The following is a 26,625-nucleotide window of genomic DNA, read 5'->3' as shown; positions in this document are numbered from 1 at the left end:
CTCTTGACTATCTGGTGCCATCGACCTTTTGGTAGTTCAGCAAAGCACAAGGATCCCTCCTCAGAACAATTATTTTGTGCAAGATGCATAGAATAAAACCACAGTTTACAAAGGAACCAATTATATGAAAGTACAGTTTTTGAAGTATACAGCATTCTGAGAGAGGAATACATGTTGTTCTTCACTAATGCAGTACTATTAAGATTTAGTTGTAGATTGAATAACTATCACAATTTTAAAGGAGTAATGAGTATCCATATTTGCAACAACTGTAACGTGACTTGTGATTTCTATTAGGACAAGTCATGGCCACTGCTAATACCACTGTGGTCTATCACCTCTATTCATCATTTAAAGAAAACTAAATTTTAGTAGGAATAATAAAAAATAAAAATAAGTTTCTCCTATCCAACCTCACAGACCCCCTGAATTCTATCTACAGACTGCCTGGGGCGGGGAGCTTCTAGGGTGGGGTGATACCAACAGGGAAGGGGGCTGTTGGTTACTGCTCACCTCTTCACTGTGGCTGGGTGGGACCCCAGCAGGGCTGTCCCTGAAGGAACAGCCCTCATTAGTAATGACTGTTAGTACTCAGTGCACTGTATGTGTCAGACCCTTTCTGAGTACTTTATGTGTATTAACTCATTTAATCCTCATAAACCCTATGAAGTAGATACTAAAATTATTCCTATCTGACAGATGCAGAAACCGAAGCACATAGAGGTTATGTAATTAGAGAAAGGTCACACAGCCAAGCAGTAGTGTGGGAATTTAAATGAATGGTGGGTGTTGACCAGAAGGCCATACTGCCCCACAGGCATGCCCTGGGGCAGAAGCCGGTATCTAAGGGGCTTTGCTCAGAAGTGTAAATGCAGGACAGAAGGAAGCAAGACTGGGAGAGACTTGAGGAGGAAAAAGGGAGGAAATGAAAACCAGAAGGGGCCTTTATCTTTTTCTTGCTAACCAGGAAGAAGTGCTCTTGGCCCAGTGGGACTGAAGGGGACCGAGGGAGGAGCCCAGGTTCTAGCCACATCTCCCGCCCAGCTGCCCCTAGGCTCCCTTACCCACTCAGGACGCCCAGCACCAGGTTGAGGATGAAGAAGGATCCCAGCAGAATGAGGGTGACAAAATAGATCCAGGGCCACTCGTTCCCGATGGCATCATTGACCTGCTCCAAACACAGTTGTGAGTCCCATCCTCTACCTGAGGACTCAAGTCCTCTCCCCAGGTCTGTCCACTCAGACCCCAGCCACTCCTGGGCACAAGGAGAGAAGCGATTTGGGCCCAACAAGGAGCCCTTTCCTCCTTGCAGTCTGCAGGGCGGCCTTGCTTGTCTACCTGCCCTAGGCCGGCTACCCATTTCCCTCACCAAGGCTTCTCCCATCTGCCTCTGGACTGGACTCTGTGGATACCATCTCCAGTAGTCTCTTTTTTTGGTGGGGGGTGGGTACCAGGAATTGAACCCGGGGGTGCTTAACCACAGAGCCACATCCCTGGCCCTTTTTATTTTTTGAGACAGGGTCTTGTTTAAATTGCTTAGGGCCTTGCTAAGTGGTTGAGGCTGGCTTTGAACTTGTGATCCTCCCGCTTCAGCCTCCTGGTCTCTAGGATTATAGGTGTGTGCCACCGCGCCCTGTGGTTGGTTTCTTTATAACCAAGATTTTTCAAAGTGAACAACCTCTGTGACTCCAGACAAGTCATGCAACGTCTCTGAGCATTAATCACCCCATCGGTCTGATGAGGATAAGGGTACAACGTGCTCTCTCCTCTGGCAGCAGAGGTGAAATAACATGGGTGACACTCATTTGCTTCCCTAGTCTGAGCTTACAAGATGCATTCACACTAATCCTTTATATTTGCCAAGAATTTGACAGTTTTACCATTGCTCCCCGTCCAGGTCACATTGTGATTAAGAGTTCTGGAGTGGAGCCAGAAGGATTAGAGTTCCATTCTTGACTCTATGGCTCATCAGGTTCATAACTGTGGGCAAGCTATTTACCCTACCCAAGTCTCAGTTTGCTTACCTGTGAAATGGGAACAATGTCTTCCATCATTGCAGAATTAAAACAAACAAAACTAGCTTCTAATAATTACCAAATCAAAAGACCTCCAAGAAGAAAATTCTCATATAGTGTCAGCTAGATGCCAGGCACCATTGTAATTCAGTTCATTGTCCCACTGACTCTATGATGTGGGCAATATTATTATCCTCATTTTATAGATGAGGATACTGATATACAGCAATATTTCTATGATAAATATGGAAAGTGGTCCTGTCCAATGGCAAAGAGAAAGACTCCAAGGGCCCTTTACCCTTCAGCTATCTGAGATGTGGGTTGTCAGGAAAGTCCCTCAGAGCCAGGCTGAGGGAACAGCCAGGGACTGAGATGAGACTCTCTGGAGCTCCTGCTTTCCACTCTTGGCCCCTCTTGTCTGCACGGACACATCCCCCTGCACCATGGGACTGCCCGAAGGATGCCGAGACAACACCGGGGACGAGAAGGAAGATGCACCCTGTAGAGGTGCCCAGGGGGGATGAGGAGGGGCAGCGGCACTGCAGCCAGCCACTGGCCTACGGGGAGCTGGCAGGCCCTCCCGCCCACTTCCCGAGCAGGCCTGCCCTAGCGAGGACAGCAGATTCTGGGGGTAGGGGCCCAGACCCACCCAGTAAAGGACATCCGTCCACCCCTCCATGGTGATGCACTGGTACACCGTGAGCATGGAGAAGCCAAAGTTGTCGAAGTGGGTGATGCCGTGGTTGGGCCCTGGCCAGCCGCCCCGGCACTCGCTGCCGTTGATGGTGCACGGGCGCCCCGAGCCTGTCCTGGCGCAGGGAGATGGCTTCTCGTTCTCCACAGTGGCCACGATATCTGGAGGCAGAAGGCAGGCAACATTAGGAGGTGGTCGGTGAGAGGAGAGAAGGTGCTCAAGGAGGGAGCGAGAGGCCTAGAGCCACACCCAGGTGAAGAGCACAGCACAGCTCCCCACGGAGCGGATGGCTGGAGAGGAAGGGGCAGCCCAGGCCGAGCACTGGCGGTGGGTGGCTATGAGCAGAAGTGTCCTGGACCCCTGGGCCTCTTTGGAGGGTCTGCTTCCAGGATTAATTGTCCAAAGAAGTGCAACCTATGAAGTAGGATTAGCAGGAATGGTCTTTGTATTCATTGCCCTCAAAGAGGGGGAGCTGTCTGGCTGGAGCGGGGCAAGGACTGGGGACAGGGGCTGTGTTCTGACTTCAGAGGCCCACCTGGGGGCTCAGATGGGCCTCCTCCAACAGCGCTGGGCTGATATCTGGCCTGCGGGGCAGTGTGCTCTCCAGAGAGCTGTGGACAGGCCACAGCCTGAACTCCTCTTCGCTCCCCTGGATGGTGCTTTTATTGTCTCTAAAATCCTGCAGTTTTGATGACATTCTGGATCCCGTTAGGGTGTTTTCCAGTCTCCCTGTGTTCGGAGATTAGCTTAGCTCATCGGAACCAGAACGCCCGACCTGACCCACATTGACCATATGGGCTCAGTGCTCTGAATCGGGGCAGGGAGGACCTGGATGGTCAGAGCAGGGTCCCTGACCCCACGAAGTCAGTAGCCTCAATTGGACAGGGGCTTTGTTTTGTTTTCTTGTTTTCTGTACCAGAGATTGAACTCAGGGACACTCGACCACTGAGCCACATAATATTTTTTATTTAGAAACAGGGTCTCACTGAGTGGCTTAGTACCTCACCATTGCTGGAGGCTGACTTTGAACTCTCAATCCTCTTGCTTCGGTCTCCTGAGCTGCTAGAATTACAGGAGTGTGCCAGGCTCAGGACAGGGGCTTTTAAGACCTCCAAATTTGGGTTGAAGATTATGATAGACAGTCCCTTAATGTCTGTGTGAGAGTGCTGACTAGGATGCAGACTGTCATGGTGACGGGAAGAGGCTGGAATGGGAGAGGACCAAAAAGTAGCCAACTGGAAGCTTTATCAGAGTTTGATGCCAGCATCAGTTGTCCCCTTGTTGCCAGGGGATGTGAGGAGGTAGGGACCAGCTCCTGAGATGCAGCAGGTCCAGTGCGCTGTTCTGGTGAGTCAGAAGCCCAAGTTTTAGGGTGCCTCTCCCTTGCCATGTTCAATTCCCCATAGACTCTGATGTAAGTAATGCCCAGGCCAAGACCAGACTAACGCTGAGACTAAGACCCACCTACCAAGCCGTTGCCCGGGTTGGGCAGCCAGTCTCAGCACAAGGGACCAGGCATCACCTTCCCCAAAATATTTTCAAATGAAAAATTAAAACAAACATACAAACAAACAGAAGGCTGGGGATGCAGCTCATTGGTAGAGCCTTTCTGCGTTCAATCCCCAATACCAAATAAGACCCTCCTAATTCACCAGAACTACTAACTACTTTTGTAATGATACTATGATGTTACCCCCTTTGTCTCTCATTCAACAAATGCAGAGTGGCATTGTCCACTGTATACTTTTGTCAAGTCAGGCACTAAAGAGACTTGCAAAAAATGCAATATGGTGCCACACTTCTCATTAAATTAGTTTGGTTTTGGAGAATATAATTGTTTTTCATGAAAATATATTATTCATGTTCTCATGTCACCAGTTATTCCTATTCTTTGAAAATGATTTAACAAAGTAATGACATTTGTCTCAGTCTTCATTTCTACTACCATGAATGTCAACAGATCAAACCCGCATAAATGAATGCTTTCTGGGTCCCCCTTACTTTGTAAGAGTATAAAGGGATCTTGAATTCAAGAAGCTGGGGGATTGTTGGTTTAGAAAACTTGGTTCAAGTGTGACTAGGCCTCAGTGTAAGTTACGTCTGGCAAGTGGACAAATGACCCCTTTGACTCTTGGGTGTTTCCTCAAGGTGTCCTTCAGAGTCTAGCTTATGGGGCCCTGCTCTGAGGAATCTCAAGGTGAAGCCGAAACTTCAGCTGCAGGGAAAGCGGAAGAGAAATCCAGGCTCACTCCAAGCCTGCGTCTCAGTCCATGACTGGCCCAGAAAGCCCGGAAGATGCCGACTTAAGGTAGGCCCCTGCCTTTCACTGACGGGGGCAGAGGGGCCCTTCCTCCGACTCCCCCTGTCCAGGTCAACAGGGTGGGGGGCACTAGCATGGGTGTCCCAGGCCACAGTCCCCAAGGGCTCACCCGTCCCAATGAAGTAGCAGGTCTTGTGCATCTTGCCCTTGAAGAGCTCCAGTCCGATGATGGCGTAGATGATGACCATGAAGAGGACCAGCAGGGCGATGTGGAACAGGGGGAGCATGGCCTTGAAGATGGAGTTGAGGACCACCTGCAGGCCTGCCAGGGCAGACACAGGGGGCAAGGGGAGTTACCTGCCGGCTGGGTCCCGGGAACCTCCCTCTTCGTGAACCCTGGGAAGCCTCTGGGACACTGAGGCAGAAGGGGACAAGGGAGCAGGTCAGGAGAGGGGGAGGGGATGTGCTGAGGCCCTGCCACCCACTGGGCACCCCCGACACCAGCCGGAGGGGTCTGAGCACACGGAAGGCTCGCAGGGCCTTGACGTCCAAGCCGGCGCCTTTGCTGCTCATGGGGGCCGTGTTGCTCTGGATGACGTTGACCTGCTCCAGGATCACCGTGAAGACCCTAGAACGCAGAGGACAGGGAGGAGGGCCCGGTGGTCAGGCAAGCCACTGTCCCAGTGGCCTGGGACCCTGTGTCCCATCGGTGTTCAGAGTACCTGGGGGGAGATGGCAAATACTTGCATCAACTGCTGACTGGGGACTTGGTAAGAGCTTTCTGGATTTTATTAGAAAGGATTCTAAGACCAAGTTCAGACTCAGTGAAAACAGTGTTGTGATCCTTTTGTGATGTCTGTGTCTGCTCTTGAGGGATGTGTGCCATGGTCCCTGCCCTGCGCCACAGTCCAGTCTCTGGTGAGTACACCATGAAGGTCAGAGGGTGCTGATTGGCCCCCTCCCCATGGTGACCCAGAGCAGGACGCCCAGGGCAAGTTCCTCCCCAGCTGTTTCTCAGGCAGCCCTGTGGTTTTCCTTCCTGCTCACCTCCTTCTCTCTGAGTTTATTCTAATTTCCACTATCCTTCAAGTCTCTCTTCCTAGAAACCCTTCCCCGGACACAGGCCCCCTGGGACACACTGCATGTGAAACATTGATGCAGCAGCGGGTGGCGTCACATTGGACACACTCTGCAGACACTTCTCTTGGCTTCCCGTCAGGGCAGCTCATTAAGGGTTAAGGCTGATTCACGGAATTATGTTTCCTCCTTGTGCTGAAAGCAGCACTGGATCATTAGCAGATAAGCAGCATGGTATTTATTGAATTGAAGGACCGCGCAGTGGTTAAGGGTGAAGCCTGAGGAGCCCAGATTTCCTTGGTTGAATCCTGGCAATGCCGCCAGCTAGCTATGTGATCTTGGGCAAGTTGCTTGACCTCTCTGTACCTTAGTTTCCTTATCTACAAAATGAGTGTGTGTGGGGAGGGATAAGAGTGTTGGGAGAATTAAATGAGATGCTGTATGTAAAGCACTTGAAGTGCTCAGTGAACGCGGCTGTTATAATTAGGTGCTGGTCACTACAGGTAATGTTATGGGCTGATCACAATTCCTGTGTTGAAACTCTGACCTCCAGTCCCTCAGAATGTGACTGTCTTTGGAGACAGGGCTTTTAAAAAGGGGTCTGAGTTAAAATGAGGTCACCAGGGTGGGCCCTAATCCAATCTGAACAGTGTCCTTAGAAGAGGAAATCTGGACACTCAAAGACACGCCAGGGGTGCATGTGCCTAGAAAGACTGCATGAGGACACAGGGAGAAGGTGGCCATCTGCAAGCCCTGGAGGGAGGCCCCAGGGGAAGTCACACCTGTGGATACCTTGACCTTGGACCTCTAGCCTCACAACTGTGAGAAAAGAAATCTCCATCAAGTCTCCAGCCTGTGTCGCCTTGTCAGGGCAGCCCCAACAAACTAATACAGGTTACTAAACGAACCTTTTTGTGAACCCGAGTAACAGGCAGATAATGTAGGTATGTGGACTAGATGGACAGATGACAAACATGTTCCCATGACATGTTCCCATGACAGATGACAAACATGGCCCCAGGGACTGCCGGCCACGGGGACCACACACATGGTTTCCACTGTCAAGTGGTGTGAAAAGAGATGAGGCATTTGCAGTGCCTGCTGGGGAGCAGTTGGAGCCCTGCTGGCAGGTGTTGGGGGACAGTGTCTTTCCGCCAACACCCACGCACCCCTGGGGAGCCATTAGTGGAAGCCACCACGTGGCAGAGGTTGGCACAATGCTGGGCTTCCACCCTGTCCCTGGGATGACAGTGGTGTCAGCGGTGGGCATGTAGTCCTCAGCAAAGGTGTGACTCCAGTCCCCCCAGAGCCAGGCCTCACCCCAGGAAGACAATGATGAAGTCCAGCACGTTCCAGCCGCTCCGCAGGTAGGCATCCTGGTGGAACAGGAAGCCGTAGGCAATGATCTTCATGGCAGCTTCGATGGAGAAGACGATGAGGAAGAAATACTCCAGTTTCTCCTGTGGGAGTAAATGTGGTCACACCTCTCCTGTCCCTCCAGCCCCTCTGACCCCATTGGTCCTTAGCACCCGCCACAGGACGCTCGCTCCCTCTGCAGGGACACTGCCCCAGCCTCCCACACCACAAGCCCCACCTTGCCAGCCCTCTCACTTCTGGCAGGTCTTTACTCAAAAGGCGTCCCTTCACCGAGACTTCCCTGGCCACAGGTGCACTGAGCCACCTCCAATGTTCCGTATTCCTCTTTCTACTTCATTGCGTCTCCTCAGCACTTGTCCCTAGCTAAGACACTCTAGGTGTGTTCTTCTCAGGTTCATTCTCTCTCCTCCTAGTAGAATCGAAACTCCATCAAGTGGGGGGATTTCTGTCTATTTTTTCCCATGACTCTACTCCCAGGGCCTGAACTGGATGAATAAATGAACGATCTGGCCAGCTGTCAGGATGAAGGTCCCCAGGTGGTTTCGTTGGGGCCTCCTTCTCCCACATCTGGTGGACTTCTCAGAACTCCAGAGCCGCTCCCCTTGCTGGTCAGGGTCTTGCTCATTTTCCTGTAACCTTCCTGCTCACGTGGCCTACCTAACCCAAGCTGCCTACAGGCAGCCGCTATTAAGCAGGGTGATCTGAATGGGGGGTACCTGTGTATGGGGGAGACCCCTCAGGTAAGAGGCTCAGGTTTCAGCTCAGACACACCCCACAGAAGGCCATGCTGATGCTTCTGGGCTCTGCTCCCGTAGCCTGGGTCACCCTAGGCTTGGCCAGGTCACCTTTCCCCTCCTCCGAGCTCAGGCAAGAGCTATTTCTAACTGAGAAAGCAGGTCCCTTCTGTCAGGGCTCCAGGCTGAAACTGCTCTCCTTGCAGCCATCTGAACCCTGGCTTGGTGGCTTCTAAGAGCTTCGGTTCCCAAACCTCCCCAAAGAAGCCCAGTCTCCAATCTGGCCTTCTGCCTGGGCCAGGCTGAAGTGCTGGACAACTCCAGGAGGTGACAGTGACGGGTGCCCCATGGCATTGTGCAGTAAGGGACTCCATGCTCCAGAGACTGGCCCCTCATTACTGTTAGTCACCAACGCCCCCTCTCTTGAAAGCAGTTCCTTCAGTTCACCATGGAGACCTAACTCATATTATGGATTCACGGTTCCTTTACACTGGCAGAGTCAGATTGGGGAACTGACCACCCCATTAACAATTTGGAAGATCATTTATTTCTATTTCCAATTGAATAGATGTGGGAGGCAAGGGAAGAGATCTCCAAAATGACTCATTAATGTAGTTGTGACTCCAGAAATCTCCAAACAGGTTATAGAGAGCATTTTCCTGAAAGCATAATTTCTCCTTCCAGGAAGAAGGGTGAACAGAGGCATATATATAGAGCTCGTCCTGTCTCCCTGACCTCACCGCTAATTCCTTCCACTAACTCATAATCTCACAGCGTTCTCCATCTTCCAGAAACGATAGAATGGCGATTAAAAGGCAAAGCTGTGCCAGTCTGCCAGACGGTCTGTTGCTGGAGACGGCTTGGCCTCAGGCGGGGGTGCTGGGCAACCCACTTCGTGCCAGCGAACTCCAAAGGGAGGTCTGGAATCCCCGCTGCTGAGAGCGGGTGGGGAAACTGGGGTCTCCTTAGAGGTGAGCGGGCTGTCTCCCCGTGTCTCAGGGCACGCTTCTGACAGTCACGCACACCAGGGGGAGGGGTGTGAGGGAGAAGAGGGAAGTCAGGTCAGCATGTCAATTATCAGATTGCCGAAAACCCTAGGGGAACAGTCAGAAGTCAGGCTGAGGGAAGGGAAAACAGGACCCAAAATAGTTGCCGTGTCCACAGGCCGGGCTGCCAGCCACGGACACCGGAGTGCTGCGACACCTGCTGCTGCCTGTCCAGCTGCTGCCTGGCTCAGAGCAAGTCTGTCAGGAGCTGTGGGCCTCGGATGGGGTCACTCGGGTTCCACAGCCCATTAGCTCCAAGGCCCAGCCCTCTCCACCATCCTCCTGGCAGACTAATCGTGGGTGTCTGGAATGACAGTCCACTGCCAGAGGAAACTTGTGTGCACGCATGGCATGGCCCTTGCCCAGAGAGAGGGACACAGAAGAGGAATATATCCATTCTTGTACCATAGGAACAATGTCATCAATGTCACACTGCCTTGGCTCCATGGCCTCCCCAGTCTGGGCTTAGCCTTGCACAAAGGAGTGAGGGATGGCAATGCCACAGATATTTGTTAAGCTTGGGACTGGATGCCCTGGGCCAGGCCAGGCTGTTTCCTGAGATAAGGTCATCAAACTTCCCAAAGTACCCATTGCCATCAGCACACCCAAGAGTCAGCACAGGCAGTAGGTCTATGGCAGAAGATTCTCACCAACTCTATGTCTTCACTCAAGTTCCTAAGACTCCATGAATCTCTGTTTCCTTATCTGCAGAACTGAGATCATGAAAACTACCTGGAAGAGTTGTGTTCAGGATTAAGTGGCATCCTGAAAGGGAGTGTCTACTGTGGCCTGGTCAAAACATGCTCAGGAAATCTTACTGGGGGCCTTGAATGTGTTGTCTCTCTACATTGTTCCGTTGGCTTCCATGCTGTTCTACTCATGTTCATAGTTATTGTATGTGGTCACAGCTGTGGGTGACTTACCAGGGCTTGGCTCTGTCTGACCTTGAACCATGGCAGTAAAACCCACAGGCCTTCCCAAGCATGCAAGTCCCTTTACGACATCACTCCTACTCACCTTGACCTCTCTTGCCCCACCACTGACCGCCTGACCACCTGCCTGTCTGGCGGAATGACTTTCAGGTCTCCCAACTGCTCCAACCTCAGTGCCTTTGTTCATTTGGGCTCCCTGCCTGGAGTGTCCCTGAGTCCTGCCACCCAAGTGGCCCTCTCATCTCTTAAGGCCCCTCTGACATTGCACAGGAATAATCGGCCCTGTGTGTCCTATTTTCCTGTGACACTGTGAGCTCTTCCCTGCCTGCTGCCCAGCTGCAGTGTCCTGGAGACCATGGCATCTTTGTGTGTCATCCTCTGGGGAAGTTCAGTGATTTCACTGCCCCAAGAACAGGTGAGATGGGTCATTTCCTCAACAGTCATAGTACCTGGATATGGGGGCCAGGGTACTCAACAGCTCAGAAGGCTGCTGGGAGCAGGTAAGGGGAGGGGTTTTGGAGAAAGCCCCCTGCTGAGGATTCCAATGCCCCTCTCCCAGGGTGTGAGCTCCCCTCACACCTAGCTCAAAGTGTTTTGAGGCTTTGGATTTTTCTCTTGCTCTTCCCTCTGCCTGAAATGCTGTTCCCCAGATATTCTCATGGCTCCCTGTCTTCTTTCTTTCAGATTCTAACTTGAAAGTCAGCTTATTAATCAGACCCTCCAGATCACTCCTCCTCCATGATCTATAGCCTTATCTTTCTTTATATTTCTTTTTAACAGTTGTCAAGGCTTGCTATTTGTTTATTTAATTTATTTATGTTTACTATGTCTTCGGATCTAATATCAGGTTTACAAGCTCAAGTTCAGGGAGTCTGCTGTGTTCACTGTTGACATCTGCATCTGGAATGGGCCCCGCCATATACATATTTGTGGCTGAGTCAACTAATTGGTGCGCTGGGGCCCTAGAGCCCGAGGTGCAGACTCTTGCCTGGGGCTGGTCCACAGACTGTTGCCATCTCTCCGAGGTGAGAGAAGTATAGTATAGGCATCGAGTGAGCATTTGGAAAAATTTCATAACAATTTGGAGCAACTTCCAAGCACATGCATGAACTATAGAAAAATCTGGGTTTGTTAAAGTCACATGGTAAGTTCCACAAGGCACAAACTGTGACATGATCCTACATAGTAGGGCCATGCATCAGTAGACTTCCACGGTAGACTGAAGTTAAAAATGGTAGACTGAAGTTAAAAACAACAAACTAGGACTGGTGTGTAGCTCAGTGGTAGAGTGCTTACCCAGCATGCACAAGGCCCTGGGTTCCATCCCCACCACTTCAAAAAGAAAAAAAAAGAAAAAAAAGAAAAAAAAAAATAAAACCCTCCAAAACCAAACTCATCCTTCCCCCCAGATTCCCAGATTGTCATCTGAAAGTGGACTACAGAGTGTGTCATACTGCCCTGCACATAGTAAGTGCTCAAGAAATGTTTAAATGAATGAATGAACACTGGAAATTTGTGATCTCTGAGGCTGCATAATTCAAAGGCAGCTTTAGCCTTGGGATCTCCTTTCCCAAGAAGAGATGCTGGACATCAGACCAGCACCAGAGCAGGACAGACAGCTGTGTCTTGGCCTCCCTGACCTCCTGAGCTCAGGGGAGGACAGGAACCTGCCTGGGGATTGAGAGCTCCATTTCCACTCCCTTCAAGGGCCTTCGTTGCCAAACATCCTGCTCAAGGGAGTTCCCGTTCCTTCACAGACAGGGCTTCAACTGGGTCTCTCCAGGCACACGTGGCTAGAGGCAGGTTACTGTGTGGCCCTGACGCACAGGCCTTGCACCTGCTCCCTGGGATGTTGGAGCCAGATATCCACAAAGTCCCAGACTGAAAAAAGCAGGACTCGGACCATAGTTCCCTGACCCTCCCACTGCCCGCTTTCAACTCCAAGGCCGCCAGTGCAGGCTGCTCCTGCCCCCGGCATGCACTGGGCTTTGTGGGAAGATAGTGGGAGCCAGCTGGCTCCTCTCCAGAGGGACCCTCCCAACACCAGTCCCCTGTCTGGACCACAGAGGCAGCTGTCCCCATACCTCCTTCCCCTGTGTGTCTGCTTACGCACAGCATCCTGGTCTGTACTCCTGTCTCCCAGGCCACCCGTGTGCCCATGGAGGGCTCTAGATCTACAGAGCCCACAGAAGGAACCCTAATGGGGCTGGTCTAAGAGAAGCAGAAGGCAGCATCAGGCTGGCCTCCAGACAAGGGCCCTCTGGGCAGGTGCACTGCCACCAGGTGCCTACTCCCTCTCCTGGGCCTGAAAGTCCCCTCCCTTAGGGTCCTGGCATGTGACCTGCAGACACCTTCCTGCTGGGGTTGGGAGTGGGGTGTGGGGCATTAGACTCACACCTGTGGCTCACTGGCCAAGGCCGTTTGCTTCAAGGAAGCCGAGGGGATTTGGCTCAGGTGAGGGTTTGCTCAGGTGCTGGGTGGAGCTCAGACTGAGGGTGGAACAGGGGCCTAGCATAGTGGCCCCACATGTCCCTTCACTCCTCAGGCCTCCCAGCAGGTGCTTGGCAGGCAGGGCCAGTACAACCATCGGAAGGCAGTAAGGACTCCTCCTCCCCTCCCCTGTCTTTCTCCCCTTTCTGGCTCCTGAAGCAGACAGCAGGGTCAGGTTGGGGACCCTCGTCTCAGGAGTGGTACGGCCCTGGCATTCGTTTTCTGTGGCTTGAGAGTCACCCCAGGGTGGGAGGTCTCAGGGGTAAGCTCACAGTACCCTGAAGATGCAGCTGGGACTGGGAGGAGGTCTGGTTCCCAAGAAAGCAGGCTCCAGCCTTGGCCAGGATTCCTGAGCTAAGGAGGGTGCAGGGGACCTGTGACCTGGGGACTTTGGCACTACCAGAGACCTAGGGCCTGGGCACAGCCCAGGGCAGCGGAGTGACTACAAGCGCTGACTGTTGTTGAAGGTCCCTGCATCCCAGAGGAAATGGGTGTGGAATCCACATGGAGGGGGTTTTGAAGGCACAAGGCATTTCTTGCACACCTCACCGTTGGGCTGGGACTTGGCCTTGTGTGCCACTTTTCCTATTTCACAGATGAGGCAAGCGCCCCTTGCCGGGGTGTGTGAGGCTGTGGGGTCCCCACCCCACCTGCTGGGGCAAGTCAGTGGCCTTTCCAGTCAGTCAACCTGATGGGCTGGTCCCTGTGGCCACACTGTTCACTGAGTGTCCAGGGCCTGGCATCTCCCTGACTCCTCAGCCACCAGGTTTGGAAAGTGACCTGTTGAGGAGTGAGGGAAGTGACTATATTTAACCCAATGAACCCAAGCCCAAAGAGACTCGCCTGGAGTGGGTCTCTCACCGTCCTACCTCCCCAGTGGGGCCTTCATTCCCCCAGGCCCCTTAGCTTGGAGGAGCAGACACACCAGGGCTGTCTAGATAGGGCGACGGGGGCTGAGAGCCACAGGAGGGGTCTGTGCCCTCAGAGGCAAATGGGGAGTTGGGAGAAGCAGAGCTGGCGGACCAGGGCTGCCTTGGGTATTTGTGATAATAACAGCTAAGCCTTATTAAGGTTGGGGGTGCACTAAGTGTTCCAAAAGGGGAGCTGCGCCTCTGGCAGACCCTTGTTAAGCATGGTCAGTTCTCTGCATGGTGGTCCAGGCTCTGACCACCCTGTACCCCGCAGGTCCTATGTCTCTGAAGTGCAAGACCAGAGCTGACATCCTTCTGAAGCGCCAGCCTCCCCAGATGGCGGGGTGGAGCCAGCCACAGGCCACAGGAGTTGGGGCACATTCCGGACCCTATAAAAAGACAAACGCCCTGGCTGCCAGAGGCTTGTGCTCCAGCCTTGTGGAGGACGCTCAGCAGCAACCTGAAGCCCAGGAATGTAACAGAGTCCTGGGGAGCCCAACATGTCCTAGGGGCGGTGTCTGCTCTGCAGCTTGGGAGGGGCTGACTGGGCGGCAATCCAGAGCCCACCCACCCATCCGAGCAGCCAATGCCTGCTTGATGGCATTAAGAAAAATTTTCTAGAACTTGGAAATAAGGCAAAGGGAGGGCACCATATCCTTTGTGATGTCGTGTTGGAACATCTTATAACAGGCCCAGCCAAGGATTATTTAACTAAGGCAGGGTTTCTTAACCTCGGCCCTAATTGACATTTGGGCCAGATAATTCGGTGATGGGGGAGGAGGCTGTCCTGTGCGTTGCAGGATGTTTGGCAAAGTCCCTGGCTTCTACCAACCAGATACTAGAAGCACACGGCCCCACCCCCATCTCTGCCATCCCAGACTTTGCAAAAGTCCCTTGATGAGCAGATCCCCTCCTGTCCCCTCCCTGAAATGCCACTGACCTGGAGGTGTGCCTTTGTTTAACTCTGCTATTGGATCCTGTAGAGATGCAAATAGTCCCCCTCCCCCATGGAAAGGCAACCCCAGTGGTGACAGTTTCATCGCCCATGGGGCACTGACCAGATGGTGGTCTCACCTGGCCACCCGGTTCCTCTTTCCACTATCATACTTCTGTTCCTCCAGCTCTCTCTAAACCATCTTTACCCTCCTGTTCATTCTCTTATGAGTCAAATTTATCTTTGACATGTGCTCCTTCTGTATTTTAATCAGAAGTTTACATTTTCACTTTTTGAAAATCATCCTTCGAGGCGGGATTGCTTTGAGGATGGACGGGAATAAAAGAGCAAAAGCAATCCATTTCCAGTCTTTTCCCAGGAGCCAAGAGCTCTCATAGTTGCTGTTGCTTAGTCACACAGGTCCCCTCAGGTTGGCCAAGCCTGGAATGGTGGGCAATCCTCCCAAGAGAGTCTCCTTTAATTCCATCAGGGGTCCCTCAGAAAAGCAGAACCCCTTCAGAGCAGATAGGACGTAGGGGTAGAGCTGGTTTGGGGAGCTGGGCCTGGGCCAGGGGGAGGGCTCTGGGCTCTAGTCTGAGCTTCCAGTCACATTTGGACACATCACTGCCCTTCCCCATGGCCACTCCCAATGTCCATTCCATCCTCCTACTTATCTGATAAGCAGCCCCGCTTCGAGACCTCCTCCCCCAGTTTCCAATCTCCTGGGAGAGCCCTAGGAAGGACTGTGCTAGCCATTGGCCCCCAGGCCCAAGCCTTCCCTCCTGGGCAATGCGAGCAGGCCTAGAGGCTAGAGCTGGTGGCTTGTCCGGCGGGCCCTGGGCAGGCAGAAACTCCAGTCAGGAGAAAGCCAGCTTGCCCGAGAGGTGAGCACTGTGCTAGGCCCGCGGGAGCAGAGACGGCCTTCCTCCTCTCTCTTCTTCTGATGTGCAGAAAGGTCCACCAAGAGACCCATAGAGCCAGCTGGACAGTGCCGTGATTTCACCGCCCTGACCTCAGTTTACTCCTCTCTACAAATGAGAGGAGTACCAGGACCTGCCTCACCCACATTAAGTGTGATAAGCATTTGAAAGGCCGTCCCATGCCCGCACTCAGCCCATCCTGGATGTTGTTCACGATGACAAAGGTGATTTACTGCAAGGTGGGAGGAGTGACCAGGGAAGCTGTTCAGATAAACTGGATGTTTCAGAGAAGATGAAGGATTAAAGAGAAAACATGGACAGATGATGGGTGGGGTGAAGAGGACTTCAAAAAAAAAAAGTTTAAATAATCCTTTGGCATAGCTGCTAAGGGCTATACCCTTTGAATCCAGGACAACGTGGGGATCTCAGTGAGACCTGGGGATCTCACTGAGGCACTGGCACTGAGGCCTGGCTCTGAAGCACTGTGGGACATGCACAATGAAGTTCCTCAGGTTGGTAGATAAGGCACTACAACCTTGAATGCCTTGACTCATCCAGAAACTTCTCTCAAGTATACAATGCTATCCATGTTTTTCAAAGAAGGCACTGAGGGAGCAGAGAGGTTATATAACTTGACCGTGAATGGACAGCAGTCCCAGAAGCTTACCTTCTGACTTGGGAGCCCATTTTCCTAAACACCACACAACACTGCTTTTCCAACCTGGTTGATTTCAGACCCCAAGTCCCTCTCCAGTGTGATATCACTCACTGGGTCAGGATGCCAGCACCCCACCTCTCTTCTTGCTACCCTCTCCTACCCTGCTGCCTTCTCTGGGTCTCCGTTTCCTCTTCTACTCAGGGAAGACCCAGGGCTTTCTAACTGACACAGAGCAGCCAGTCAGAGGGGTCTCCCAGCCCCCGAAATCCATGTCCATTACCCTTGTCAAATGCTGAGTGGAAGAAGAGCAGGAGAGGGACCTGGAGGAGACGTCCCAGGAGAACCTGTTCCTACAGACAGGTGTCATGATACCCCTCCCATAATCAAGGGTGCCAGCACCCCTGACTCTGCTGGCACACATGAACTTCAGAGAAGGACTTTCTTGCCTGCCGCCACCATCCCGCCCCTCCCCACCCTGGCTAGCCTGGCATGTATCAAAGCGAGGAAACCTCTGTCATCAAACTCTCCAGCCTGCAGAGCCAATTGCCCATGAGCAGACAGACACCTGCATCCCAACAGGTCTACAGCTGAACTGGCTCTAACTGCCTTGCAAAGTGATACCACCATCTGCTCCATCACCCTCTGAAACCCAAGTGTCACCCTTGCCTGCCCCACCACCTCCCTCCTCCCTCCATCCCTGCACACATGCAATCAGTCACCAAGGCCATTAGCGTTGCTCATTGTCCTTTCATGCATCTCCACCACCTCTGGGGCCTTAGTTCCAGCTCCTGCCTGGATGACTCTGCTGGCCTCTGCATCCCTCTTGCTGCTTCCCCATCTCACTTCGATCCATGCTTGACGTGGTGGCCTGAACGACTTTCCACATCCCACCCCGACCTCTACTCTTGCCTCCAGTCCTTTGCCCCACGGCTCCTTCCACTGGGAACCTCCTTCCTGCTGGTCTCTCTACCACACTTTCCTCACACTCCCCACCCTGGTCCCATCCCTGCCGCACAACTGGGGGACCCAGGGCAAATGACGATGTGGAGCCTCTTGTTCAAAGAGCAGGAAATCCGTGCTGATAAAGGTACTAAACATAAAACTTATCCTTCTTTCACAGTTTCCACCTATCATGCTGTTTTTAGTTGCAGAAATGTACGAGGTCAGTACAGACTGTCACAAGTTACGGCTTCCAGGTCCCCTGCATCTGCCAGCCCCACATCCTGTGCCCTGGCTACAGGTGAAGTTGTGCCAGGCTTCTCCCCTTCACATGGACCTGCCACCTCAACCCACACTGGGTAGGTATGTACCCACGGGTATCCTGGCATCCTCTCTGGGAGATAGGGGAGATGCTGGGTACCTGAATGGCAGATGGCTCAGTGTGGCAGAGCTGCCTACTGATGGACTGTGGCAGTCAACCCAGGGTGGGGACAACCACAGTCATACCCTTCCTCAAGACACCAAAGGGCCCATGTGCCTAACCCTGTCTCTCCCTGTTCCTGCACCCAAGTCTCTGCCAGGGGCCCAGGGCACCAGAGTGTAAGGAAGCCAGCTGAGAGCCCATCCTCTGAGGCAGGAAGGTGACAAGAGGCAGAAGCATGTGTGAGCCAAGTTCCTGGCTCCCAGTGTGTGTGCCATTGTCTCCAAGGACTTTACTTACAAAAAAATTCAAAGATAACATTAATTAAAATTTCCATTGTATGACTACAGGGCATTAAGCCTGAAGCATGGGGTCCTGTACAGGTCGCAGGGTCACAAAGCTGGCCCCGTCTTCATCCATCAGTTCTCAGGCTAACCATCCCATCCTTTGGGAAGCCTCCCTGATCCCTAGTGTCCAGTAGGCCATTAGAGTGTCCCCAGACCTCACATGTTGCCCATTTCATTTTCACTACCTGTTTAATTGGTTCAATTGTAATTACTTGTTTAACTTATTATATTAATTAAGCTCTGAAGATGGAAGCTATGTCCATTTGGTTCAAAATTATATCTCCAGTATGTGCTAGGGATATAACAGGTACTAAACACATATTTGTAGAGTGAATGAGAAAGTTCATGCAGAATTAGGTCTCCCTTCTTAAAAGCTATGGGTCATTCTGGATAACACGAAAGTCCCCAATCTTTTCCAGATATCTACAAAGTAGCCAGTAGAATGAAGGAGAGGTAAGTACCTAAGTTCCCTTCTTTCTGCCCTGTCCCCTCTCATTTCCCTCTTGCTGGGTGTTGTGGAAATGAACATAAAATTGGCAAGAGCAAATGAGGAGGCCTCAGGCAGAAGCAATGAAGGGGTCAGATTAGGGTCCTTCCCTGACAGTTAGTAGCCCAAGGAGTTCTGACTTGCCAGGTGACATCCGCTGCTCTGGAAAGTCTTCCTTCAGGTCGGCTTTCCCTCCTCCATGGAACTCACTGCCCTGTCTCTATGAGCTGTACACCTCACTCCAAGCTCTGCAAGTCCTGCCCAGACTAAAAAGAAACACACTGAGGACCATTGAAAAAATACAAGGCCCCCATTTTGTTTCAAGATGAAAGATGACATAACCATTATGCAATTAGACATTCTCTGAGAAGAGCAGAATTTCTTGCAAAAGCAGTCAATTTCTTAAGGAGCACACGTGGAACTGAGGCCCAAAAGTCTGACTTCCCAAGGGGAGGGTGGACCCAGTGCCCTCCCGAATTCAGACACATAGAGAACTAAGTCCACCTTGTAGAAGGATCGGGCTGCACAAAAGACCTTCCCAGCCAGCAAAGCTTCCACAGGCCCTGCGTCGTTTAATCATTTCTTCTTCTACCTTCAGGGGCTCAGTTTTTTCTGCTCATAGAAAGCACACATTTAGAATCCCAGCTTCTCCCCAACTCAAGATAGATTCCCATGGAAACCAGCATGAGGAGAGCCAGAGAGAAGGCGAAGATGCAGGCTAATGGGCCCCTTCCCTCCCGTCCCCTGCAATTTCAGTGCAGGGAAACGCCAAGTTGAAATGGTGGCTTCCTGGGCCTCAGGGCCTCAAATGAGGCTTTTTCACCAAGATACACCCCCAGCTGCTGAGGTTTATCTAGAAAGTCCTCCTGCTCCCTCCACCTTGGCAACACAGCCAGTATAGGAGCAGGGTCCAAAGAGATCCGGTTTGAGACCTTACCACAGGCTTAGATGGGGGCGTCCCTGGACAAGGTACCCAACTGTTTTTAAGCTAGTTGTCTTATCGTTTAAAAAAGCCTAACAGCGTTACTTACCCCACAGCAGTACTTGTGGAGATTAAAAATGTAATAATATCAACTATTTAGCACAGAGTCTGGCAGCTAATAAACACTTAAAGAATGTTAGCCATTTTTATTAGTAACTAACTATTGGGTAAGGAAGTCCATTAACCTCACTAGGCCTCAGCATTCACATGCATAAAGCAGAGTGGGGTGGGAGGAGGTAGGATGACCTGATTCTGAAAAATCCCTTCCAGCTCTACAATTAGATGGTTCCACGTTTGTGTCATTAGAAGGGGTGGGGAGAAAGTGGTATTATAGAACTCTAAAGTATGCTCTTTCTTCAGATTCCTAGATCTAACACTTTCATTAGGCAAGCTCAGTGGAAGCAGATTCCTTCTGGATTCTATCCAGGGAAAGGAAATGACATTCACCCTTCATGGCTCACTCGCTGACCTTACGAAGGCTCAGTTTCCACCTCTGTCAAATGGGCGTCAGACTCTGTGGGGTTGTAGTGAGACTGTCATGAGTGTTCTCTGGTCACAGTGAGTACCCGCTCAGTGCTGTCTAGGGTGTCACAGAATCTGGGATGAGCGGTTTACCCTGCTGCCCGCAGTGGGTAGGGAAGGCAGAGTCTGCATCCTCAGGATGTGGAACCACTAGTGACACTCACCAGGACAAAGTCCTCCAAGGGGCATGGGAGGGTCATCTTACCAGGCCGAGGTTCAGAGTGTTGTTGTCCTCTTCAGGCATGGGCAGGTACACGGCTAGGGCCACACAGTTGGCAAAGATGGTGAGCAAGATGATGGTCTCGAAGGGTCTGGTGCCAGGGTTAAGGAGAGCCTGAATTGTGGTTATGATGCCAGGGTGATGGGCAGGCTCTGGGGACCTGCCACGAGGCTCCTTCCCCACTCTCCTGCAGGGCCCTGCCTGGAGCCCTGGTTCCCTCCCATCAGGAGCAGGTAACTTCCACTCAAACTCTCAGGGACTGCAAAGGCTGGTAGAAGATGCAGGCTAATGGGCCCCTCCCTCCCATCCCCTGCAGTTCCAGTGCAAAGAAACACCAAGTTGAGATGGCAGCTGAAGGCTACTGAGCTTCAAGGGCTAAAGAGCCTGCAGGCTGTTCCACTCTCAGTGCCTGCCCACCTCTCCAAGGAGCTGTGGCTTCTGAGATTTTGTCCTGACAACCTGTGGGGCTTACCCAAAGAAATGACAAGGGAGGCTGGGGGCTGTTCTAGGCTCAGACGAAGTTCCCACAGAGCAGGGGCAAGACAGAGGGAAGATGGAGACATGTAAACTGAATTCCAGAGAGCACATGCTTCAGCCACCCCCACAGCCCCCTCCCAGACACGCCCACTCGCTCCTTGGCCATTTCCAGATGCTTAAGCGTGGGAGAGGAATTAGGGAAAGGGGCAGTGTGAGTCATCGGTATGTGGTTTTGGGGACAGCATGGGGAGGCAACCTGCGTAGATGGGCTTGGAAAAGCCCCCTTTCCCTTCCCCGCAAACACCAGTGTTTGAGAAGAGAGGTGGGACACAGGGCAGAGGCCTGGGCAAGGAGAAGGCTCTGAGGATGAAGGCTGGAGAAAAGGGGGCAGCTGCCCAGTAGCCTGGGCAGAGAGGGAGAAGCCAGGGTTGACATGGCCTGGCAAGCGTAACTGTGGGGAGCAGAACTGACCCCCACCCTACGCTATCGGCTTGGCCCCCTGTCCCTCTTGCCCTTCCAGTTGTCCCTCAAGTTCCTATCTTCAAGGAACAGCTGGCGGGAGCCCACACTTGCGAGCCCTTCAGAATACTTCAAATTCTCCTGACCCTCTCCCTCAGAATCCACTTGACACAGGCCTCCTCCTCTCTGCAGCTCCTTCCTCCTTCCCCAAATAGTCCCCATATTTTCAACCTTCTTCCTCCCAGAGTTCATGCAGACATAGACAGGCATTCCAAGTCCCTGCCCCTAGCTGAAGCAGCCAGGCTTGGAGCACCAAGAGCAGGCCTCTCCTCAAACCCGTTGCTCTTCTGTCCCATCCCCAGCAGGAACTGGGTCCCAGAAGAAGCCTTCGCATAACCACTCCTGATCTTCTCTTTCCCCCTTGCATCAAGGGCGACGATTTTCTCAAAGGGGTTACTGCTCCCTCTCACCATCTTATTCCAAAGTGAGACTTTGGAATAAGACTTCAAAGCCCCGAGCAGCATCCCAAGATATGGATTTGGGCATAGCTGGGCACCGTCCCTATGAAACAGGCACGTCCACAGATGTCAGTAGTCTCTCTGGCTGTCATCCTGGACCTGGAGGAAGCCCCTCTGACTCCTCCTGCTTTCCCAGTGTGGTGGAGACCTTCCTTCCCAAGGGTGCCTCATGCCATTCTGTGGCGGTTCACCCCATTCTAAGTCCCCAGTCACCCTGACACTCAAAGTTTGTGCCTTGTGACTGCCACACATCCCTCCCCCACATCATGCACACTCCCCTACTTCCCAGGGCCTTGAAGGATACTTCCATTCCACGATGCTGATACAGGCCTTTCTCAGTGGGTTCTGGAGGGTCAGGCAGAACAAGGCCCGAGGTGGCCTGGGCAGAATCTCAGGAACAGGCTTCTTGGGCTGCTTCTTCCTCGGTCCCTCATCCTGGGGTGAGGAGGGCTCCATGGCTTCCCTGGAAAACTTGCTTTCCCTGATCCCCAACCCCACTGCCCTCTCTTCCCTGCTTCCCTGCGTCCCCAATGCCCCCCGCCTTGGGGACTGGGCCTGGCTGAGCCTGTCCTGCTGAGCCAGCCAAGCAGGGGCGGGAGTGAGGGTGGAGGATTTCTGTCCCTGCTCCCAGAGTAAAATTAGCCTCCACTCGGCTCCCTGCTGCCTGGCCTGAGCTCCTGAGGCCAGGCAGCTGTCATTCTGTCGAGACCAGCCAGTGACATCCCAGATTGTCCCCCAGGAGGGTAGGATGGTGGAGGGAGGAATTTATACATAGACCTGAGATGGGGCAGGCCCAGTGGGAGACAGGATGGAAGGAAGGTTTGGAGGCTGATCAATAAAGTTCAGGAAGGGGTAGCCTGGGGCATGGAGCCTTCAGAATGGCCCTAATACCAAAATTGGGATTTCCCCGCCCAGCTCCAGAAAACTGTTCTGAGCAAGTGCTGGGCAGCCCAGCTCAGCACAGCTTCCCAGCATCCAGCTCCCACCCCAGGACCTGCAGGGATCAGGCCCAGACCCCTTCCAGCCACCATCAACCCCACCATCCCGGCCTCCTGCCGGGGAAACATCGAACCCTGCCTCACTCGGTGGGGGAAGTCTCCCTGGACCCCTTGAATGTGCACACCTCTGGTCTGGCACCTGCCACACTATGTCGTGACCCCTGTGTTTTTTACCCTTCTTCCCCATTCTCTCCGACCTGTGTGGTTTCTCTCTGCGACTCTGGCCCCTCCTGCACACAGTCTCCTGGCCTATACGGAGCTCTCTGGGAAAGTGTGTGGACTGCCTGGGCTGTCAGAATACCCTGCCAGCCATCACAGTAAGGTCTTTGGGCTGGGAGGGCCCGTGAGAAGGGGCACTGGGTGCTGGCGGGGGTAGGACTAGACAATGATCTAGGGATCACAGAAGTCAACAACACATTTATTTAGCCCTTCAGTGCAAACACAGTGCCAATGGATCCCAGAGGTTTATAAGTCTTAGGCAAAAAAATGCTGTCCTCACTCAACCTGGGGAAAACCACACTGAGGGTTGGGGGAGGCGGGTGACAGCCCTCCATCAAGGAAGCCAGAGAGCGCCAGCTCTGCACACATCCCCTCCTTCCAAGTCTGTTCCATCGAGGCTGAGTGCAAGCAGGAGTCTGGCCTCTGATACCTCCCTCTGGGTTCCTCTCTCAAGTGGCAACTGGTCGCTCCTATCTGAGGCCATCTTGTGGAGCGTCGGGGCACGGCGTATTGGAATCAACGAGAGGCTCATTTCCCGCAGACAGGGCTGCGTTGCTGCTATGGACGACAGAGCAGGGCCACCAGGGCCAAGCCGGCTCCAACTACCTTTCCCGGTCATCCGGGGATGACCGCACCCCGGGTGACCCAGCAGCCCCACGCTGCAGATGACCCACGCTGCTCCCAAGAATGGGATCGAGCCTGTGCAGGGAAGGGCGGCCCCAAGTCCGATCAATGGCTGGATTCCTCCGACTCGAGGAAGGGCGAGGAGGAGAAGCAGGAGGACTCGGACGACGGGGGCACCAGGGAGGGGGGCGCCCGGGCCTCGCCGTCGCCCGGGCAGTCTGGCCGGGGAGCGGTGGGCCCGATGCCCGGGTGGTTGCAGGCTGCGGCCGGGGCCGCGCCGTCGGGGGCGGCGCTCAGCAGCTCCTGCAGGTACTTGATATAGCGGATGGCGGCGCGCAGCGTCTCCACCTTGCTGAGCCGCTTCTCCGCCAGCGCGCCCGGGAGGTGGCCGCGGAGGCGCGCGTAGCCCTCGTTGACGCACTTGACGCGCTGTCGCTCGCGCTCGTTGCGCTTCTGGATGAAGGCGGGCTCGAAGGGGTAGTCGTAGACCCCAAAGGCGCCGGGGAAGGGCACGTAGGGGAACACCCCAGCGTAGGCGTCGTAGTAAGGTGTCTCCGCATGGCCCTGGTACAGTAGGAAGGGTACATTGCCCAAGGACTCGGCTGGGGGCAGCGGCGCCTGCCTAGGAGGGGGCACGACACCCAGTTGCATGCAGCTAGGGGGCCCCATGGGCCTCCGGTCCACCAGGGCCCGGCAGAAATTATCGTTCATGGTGCCACGTGGAGCTGGACCCAGAGTGAGACCCTCACAGAAAGGCCCGTGTGGGGTCTGCAAGGTCCTGACCACGCAGACAAGTCACATCAGCAGCAGGAGCTCTGGAGCACCAGGATCTCCTAGGTCCTCTTTTCGCCTTACGGTGGCTTCTGGGGACTCCCTAAGGTCATCCATGGCTTGGGAAAAGTGTGGCCACTCCCAGAGACTCAGAAGACACCCTTTCTGATCCAGCTTATGGTGCTGTGGATCTCCGAGGACCCTGGCCCTTCTCCAGTGCACCCATGCGCAGGGCAACCGAGCTGCCTGCTCTGCCTGCTTCTGCAGCCCAGCACGGGCACCTTCCACTGGCACTAGGCCCACGCCTCCATGCCAGGGATCCCCCAGGGCCTGGTTCTCGTTTTTCCTGATCTTAGGGATCCCTAGGATGTTTAGGGGCCTGAAATGGTGGCTGCTGTCAGGAGTGCACCAGCTCAGCGGAAGGGTCCCAGGGAACGTTTCTAAAAAGGAGGAAAGTAAAAATACCAGTTAGGAGAGGCCTGCATTGTGAAACCCTGCAGGGAGGCTGTGTGGCTTCTGCAGAGGTGGAAATCTGGGTTAAAATCTTGTGTTTGCCCCTTAATAGCTGGGTGACCTTGAGTCATGGTTTCCATATATGAAGACATTGAAAACATCCTTCACAGGAAATTAGTAAGCTATGAGAATAAAATGAGAAAAAATATATATCCTAAAATACCTCCTGCAAGGTATGATGGATAAAAATGCCCAGTGATCACTTCTCAGTCTTTAGGCCAAGATCAAATATAAAAAATGCCCAATAATGTTATTTCCTTTGAAGATGAGGATCAAATCTCATTATTTCCAGGGCCTTACATCTAAAAGTGGCTCAGAAACTGCCTATTGAATTAGCAGTAGGAACCCAGAAGTAATCACAAGTGACCCGCGGGAGATCACTCTTTGTTGAAGGAAATGCACCTTTCATTACAAGAAACTCAGGTGTCACTGGCTCTTTTGAAGTCCTCTGTCCAGCAGAGACACAATCACCAGCACACTCCCTTTCTGAGTCCACGTGGGTCCAGGATATGCTATCTCCCTCCATCCTGGGCTTCCCCTTCATGGCACTGAACAGAGGTGCCTCTTCCTTCACCTCTGTGTGCCCAGAGCCTAGCCCAGCACTTGGCATGTAGTAGGCGCCTCTCAAAGCCTTGCTGAAGAATTGTGAGAGGGGATTAGGCAGAAAGCTGGGCTTGCCAGGGTGGGACTTAATTACACGGAGCCTTTCCAAGGTTTCAGAAAGCTGTTATTTCAGAAATAATTGGTCTGTGTTGGGTTTAAGTGCCACCAAGTCACATAACCTGTGGTTATCAGTTCCAAGTAAGTGTCATTTTTTTCCTAGAAGCCTCTGCTCCTGCTGTTCCCTGTGTGTGTCTACAGTGTCCATAACTGCCATCTTAGCACTAATCACATCATTCTTGTCTTCTCAGAAATTATCGGGTTTATAGAATGAGTGAGTGAGTGGGTGCTGTGCCCTGGACAGTGGGCAAGGCTTCTCCATGAGAGAGAGGGACCAACTCTCTCCCTGATGCCTGATGGCAAACTCAGATTCTCAAGAGTCTTCTGCCCCTCTCGCCTTTGTTCTTTTACAGACCCATGTCTGTTTCCAGCTAGGATTGTCCTCCATGATGAACAGAAATCTCTACCCCAGCTCCCACATTCCCCCATAATAATCAAGGACTCAAAGCTTCATGGAGCTTGGCACAATGACCCACACCCAGAGACTCAGGAGGCTGAGGCAGAAGATTGAAAGTTCAAGGCCAGCCTTGCCAACTTAGAAACATACTGTCTCAAAATAAAAAATAAAAAGGGCCAGGGATGTAGCTCAGTGGTAAATCACCCCTGGGTTCAATTCCTAGTATGGGAAAAACAACAAGAACAACAAAACCCAAAAAACAACCAACCAACCATCGTGGAGACTTCCACTTGCTTTTAAGTGGAAGCAAATGCAGGAGACATCAAGACAATTTAGTCTGTGCTTCCCCCTCTCCCCATTGTTTTTAAGAGAAGACTCCCAGACTGACTCTTGGCTCCATCAGAACAGTCTCCTGATACACTCACTGCTCATTCATGACTCACTTCCTGACTGATGCATACTTGGGTCCACCTCTCTGCTTTGCCCAATCCTTCCATCCACAGGGGAGCTGTGAACCCACTCCTGCCCCCACAGCCCCGTTTCCAGCTCTTGACCAGGGTTTTCAAGGTTGTGTGTTCTGAGACGTCACTCAGTGTGAGCACTGGAGTGGGGAGGGGCTAGGCTTTCACTTTCTTAGGGAACCCCTTCCGTTCCTCAGTGCTGGGCACATAAAGGTGCTCAAATTATTGGCTCAAAGTGCTGCTCCTCTGTAACAATTTGGGTCCCATACTATAATCCCTCACATGATCCCTGTCTCTTTATAGTTGACTTCATTATCCAAATTTGATCTGATATAGGTTGGGAATTTACCTTAATGATTGTTAATAAATTCAACTTAATTTTTGCTCATGTTGAATCAATTCATAACATTCATTTTAAATAACTTAGCTTATATATTACTTATTTTTTTCCCTAAAACTATTCAGAAAAATGATTCAAGCAAGAAACCTCACAGCAGGATTA

The 26,625-nt window shown here is 52.6% G+C and overlaps 2 protein-coding genes across 2 annotated transcripts in view; both read right to left on the bottom strand.

Annotated features, from left to right (window-relative positions):
- CACNA1S (calcium voltage-gated channel subunit alpha1 S) overlaps positions 1-21,964 on the bottom strand; it is a 63,180-nt gene extending 41,216 nt beyond the window's left edge. The window contains exons 1-7 of the mRNA XM_079106010.1: positions 21,725-21,964; positions 19,952-20,057; positions 7,367-7,506; positions 5,455-5,597; positions 5,139-5,291; positions 2,665-2,870; positions 1,065-1,168 (exon numbers count right to left, since the gene is read on the bottom strand). Coding sequence (XP_078962136.1) covers positions 1,065-1,168; positions 2,665-2,870; positions 5,139-5,291; positions 5,455-5,597; positions 7,367-7,506; positions 19,952-20,057; positions 21,725-21,876 — 1,004 coding nt within the window. The 5' untranslated portion in view covers positions 21,877-21,964. The remainder of the gene's footprint in view (positions 1-1,064; positions 1,169-2,664; positions 2,871-5,138; positions 5,292-5,454; positions 5,598-7,366; positions 7,507-19,951; positions 20,058-21,724) is intronic.
- Positions 21,965-23,366: 1,402 nt separating this feature from the next.
- On the bottom strand, positions 23,367-23,972 carry ASCL5 (achaete-scute family bHLH transcription factor 5; the record flags this gene model as incomplete). The annotated part of the gene is made up of 1 exon (XM_079106647.1): positions 23,367-23,972. One exon carries the CDS (start codon positions 23,970-23,972, stop codon positions 23,367-23,369), a length of 606 nt encoding a protein of 201 aa, XP_078962773.1.
- Positions 23,973-26,625: the final 2,653 nt, after the last annotated feature.

The sequence above is a fragment of the Sciurus vulgaris genome (assembly GCF_902686455.1).
Source record: "Sciurus vulgaris genome assembly, chromosome: 12".
In the NCBI taxonomy this organism is placed as follows: Eukaryota; Metazoa; Chordata; class Mammalia; order Rodentia; family Sciuridae; genus Sciurus; species Sciurus vulgaris.
The sequence above is the reverse complement of the archived record's forward strand: the minus strand, read 5'-3'. Positions and strand labels throughout refer to the sequence as shown.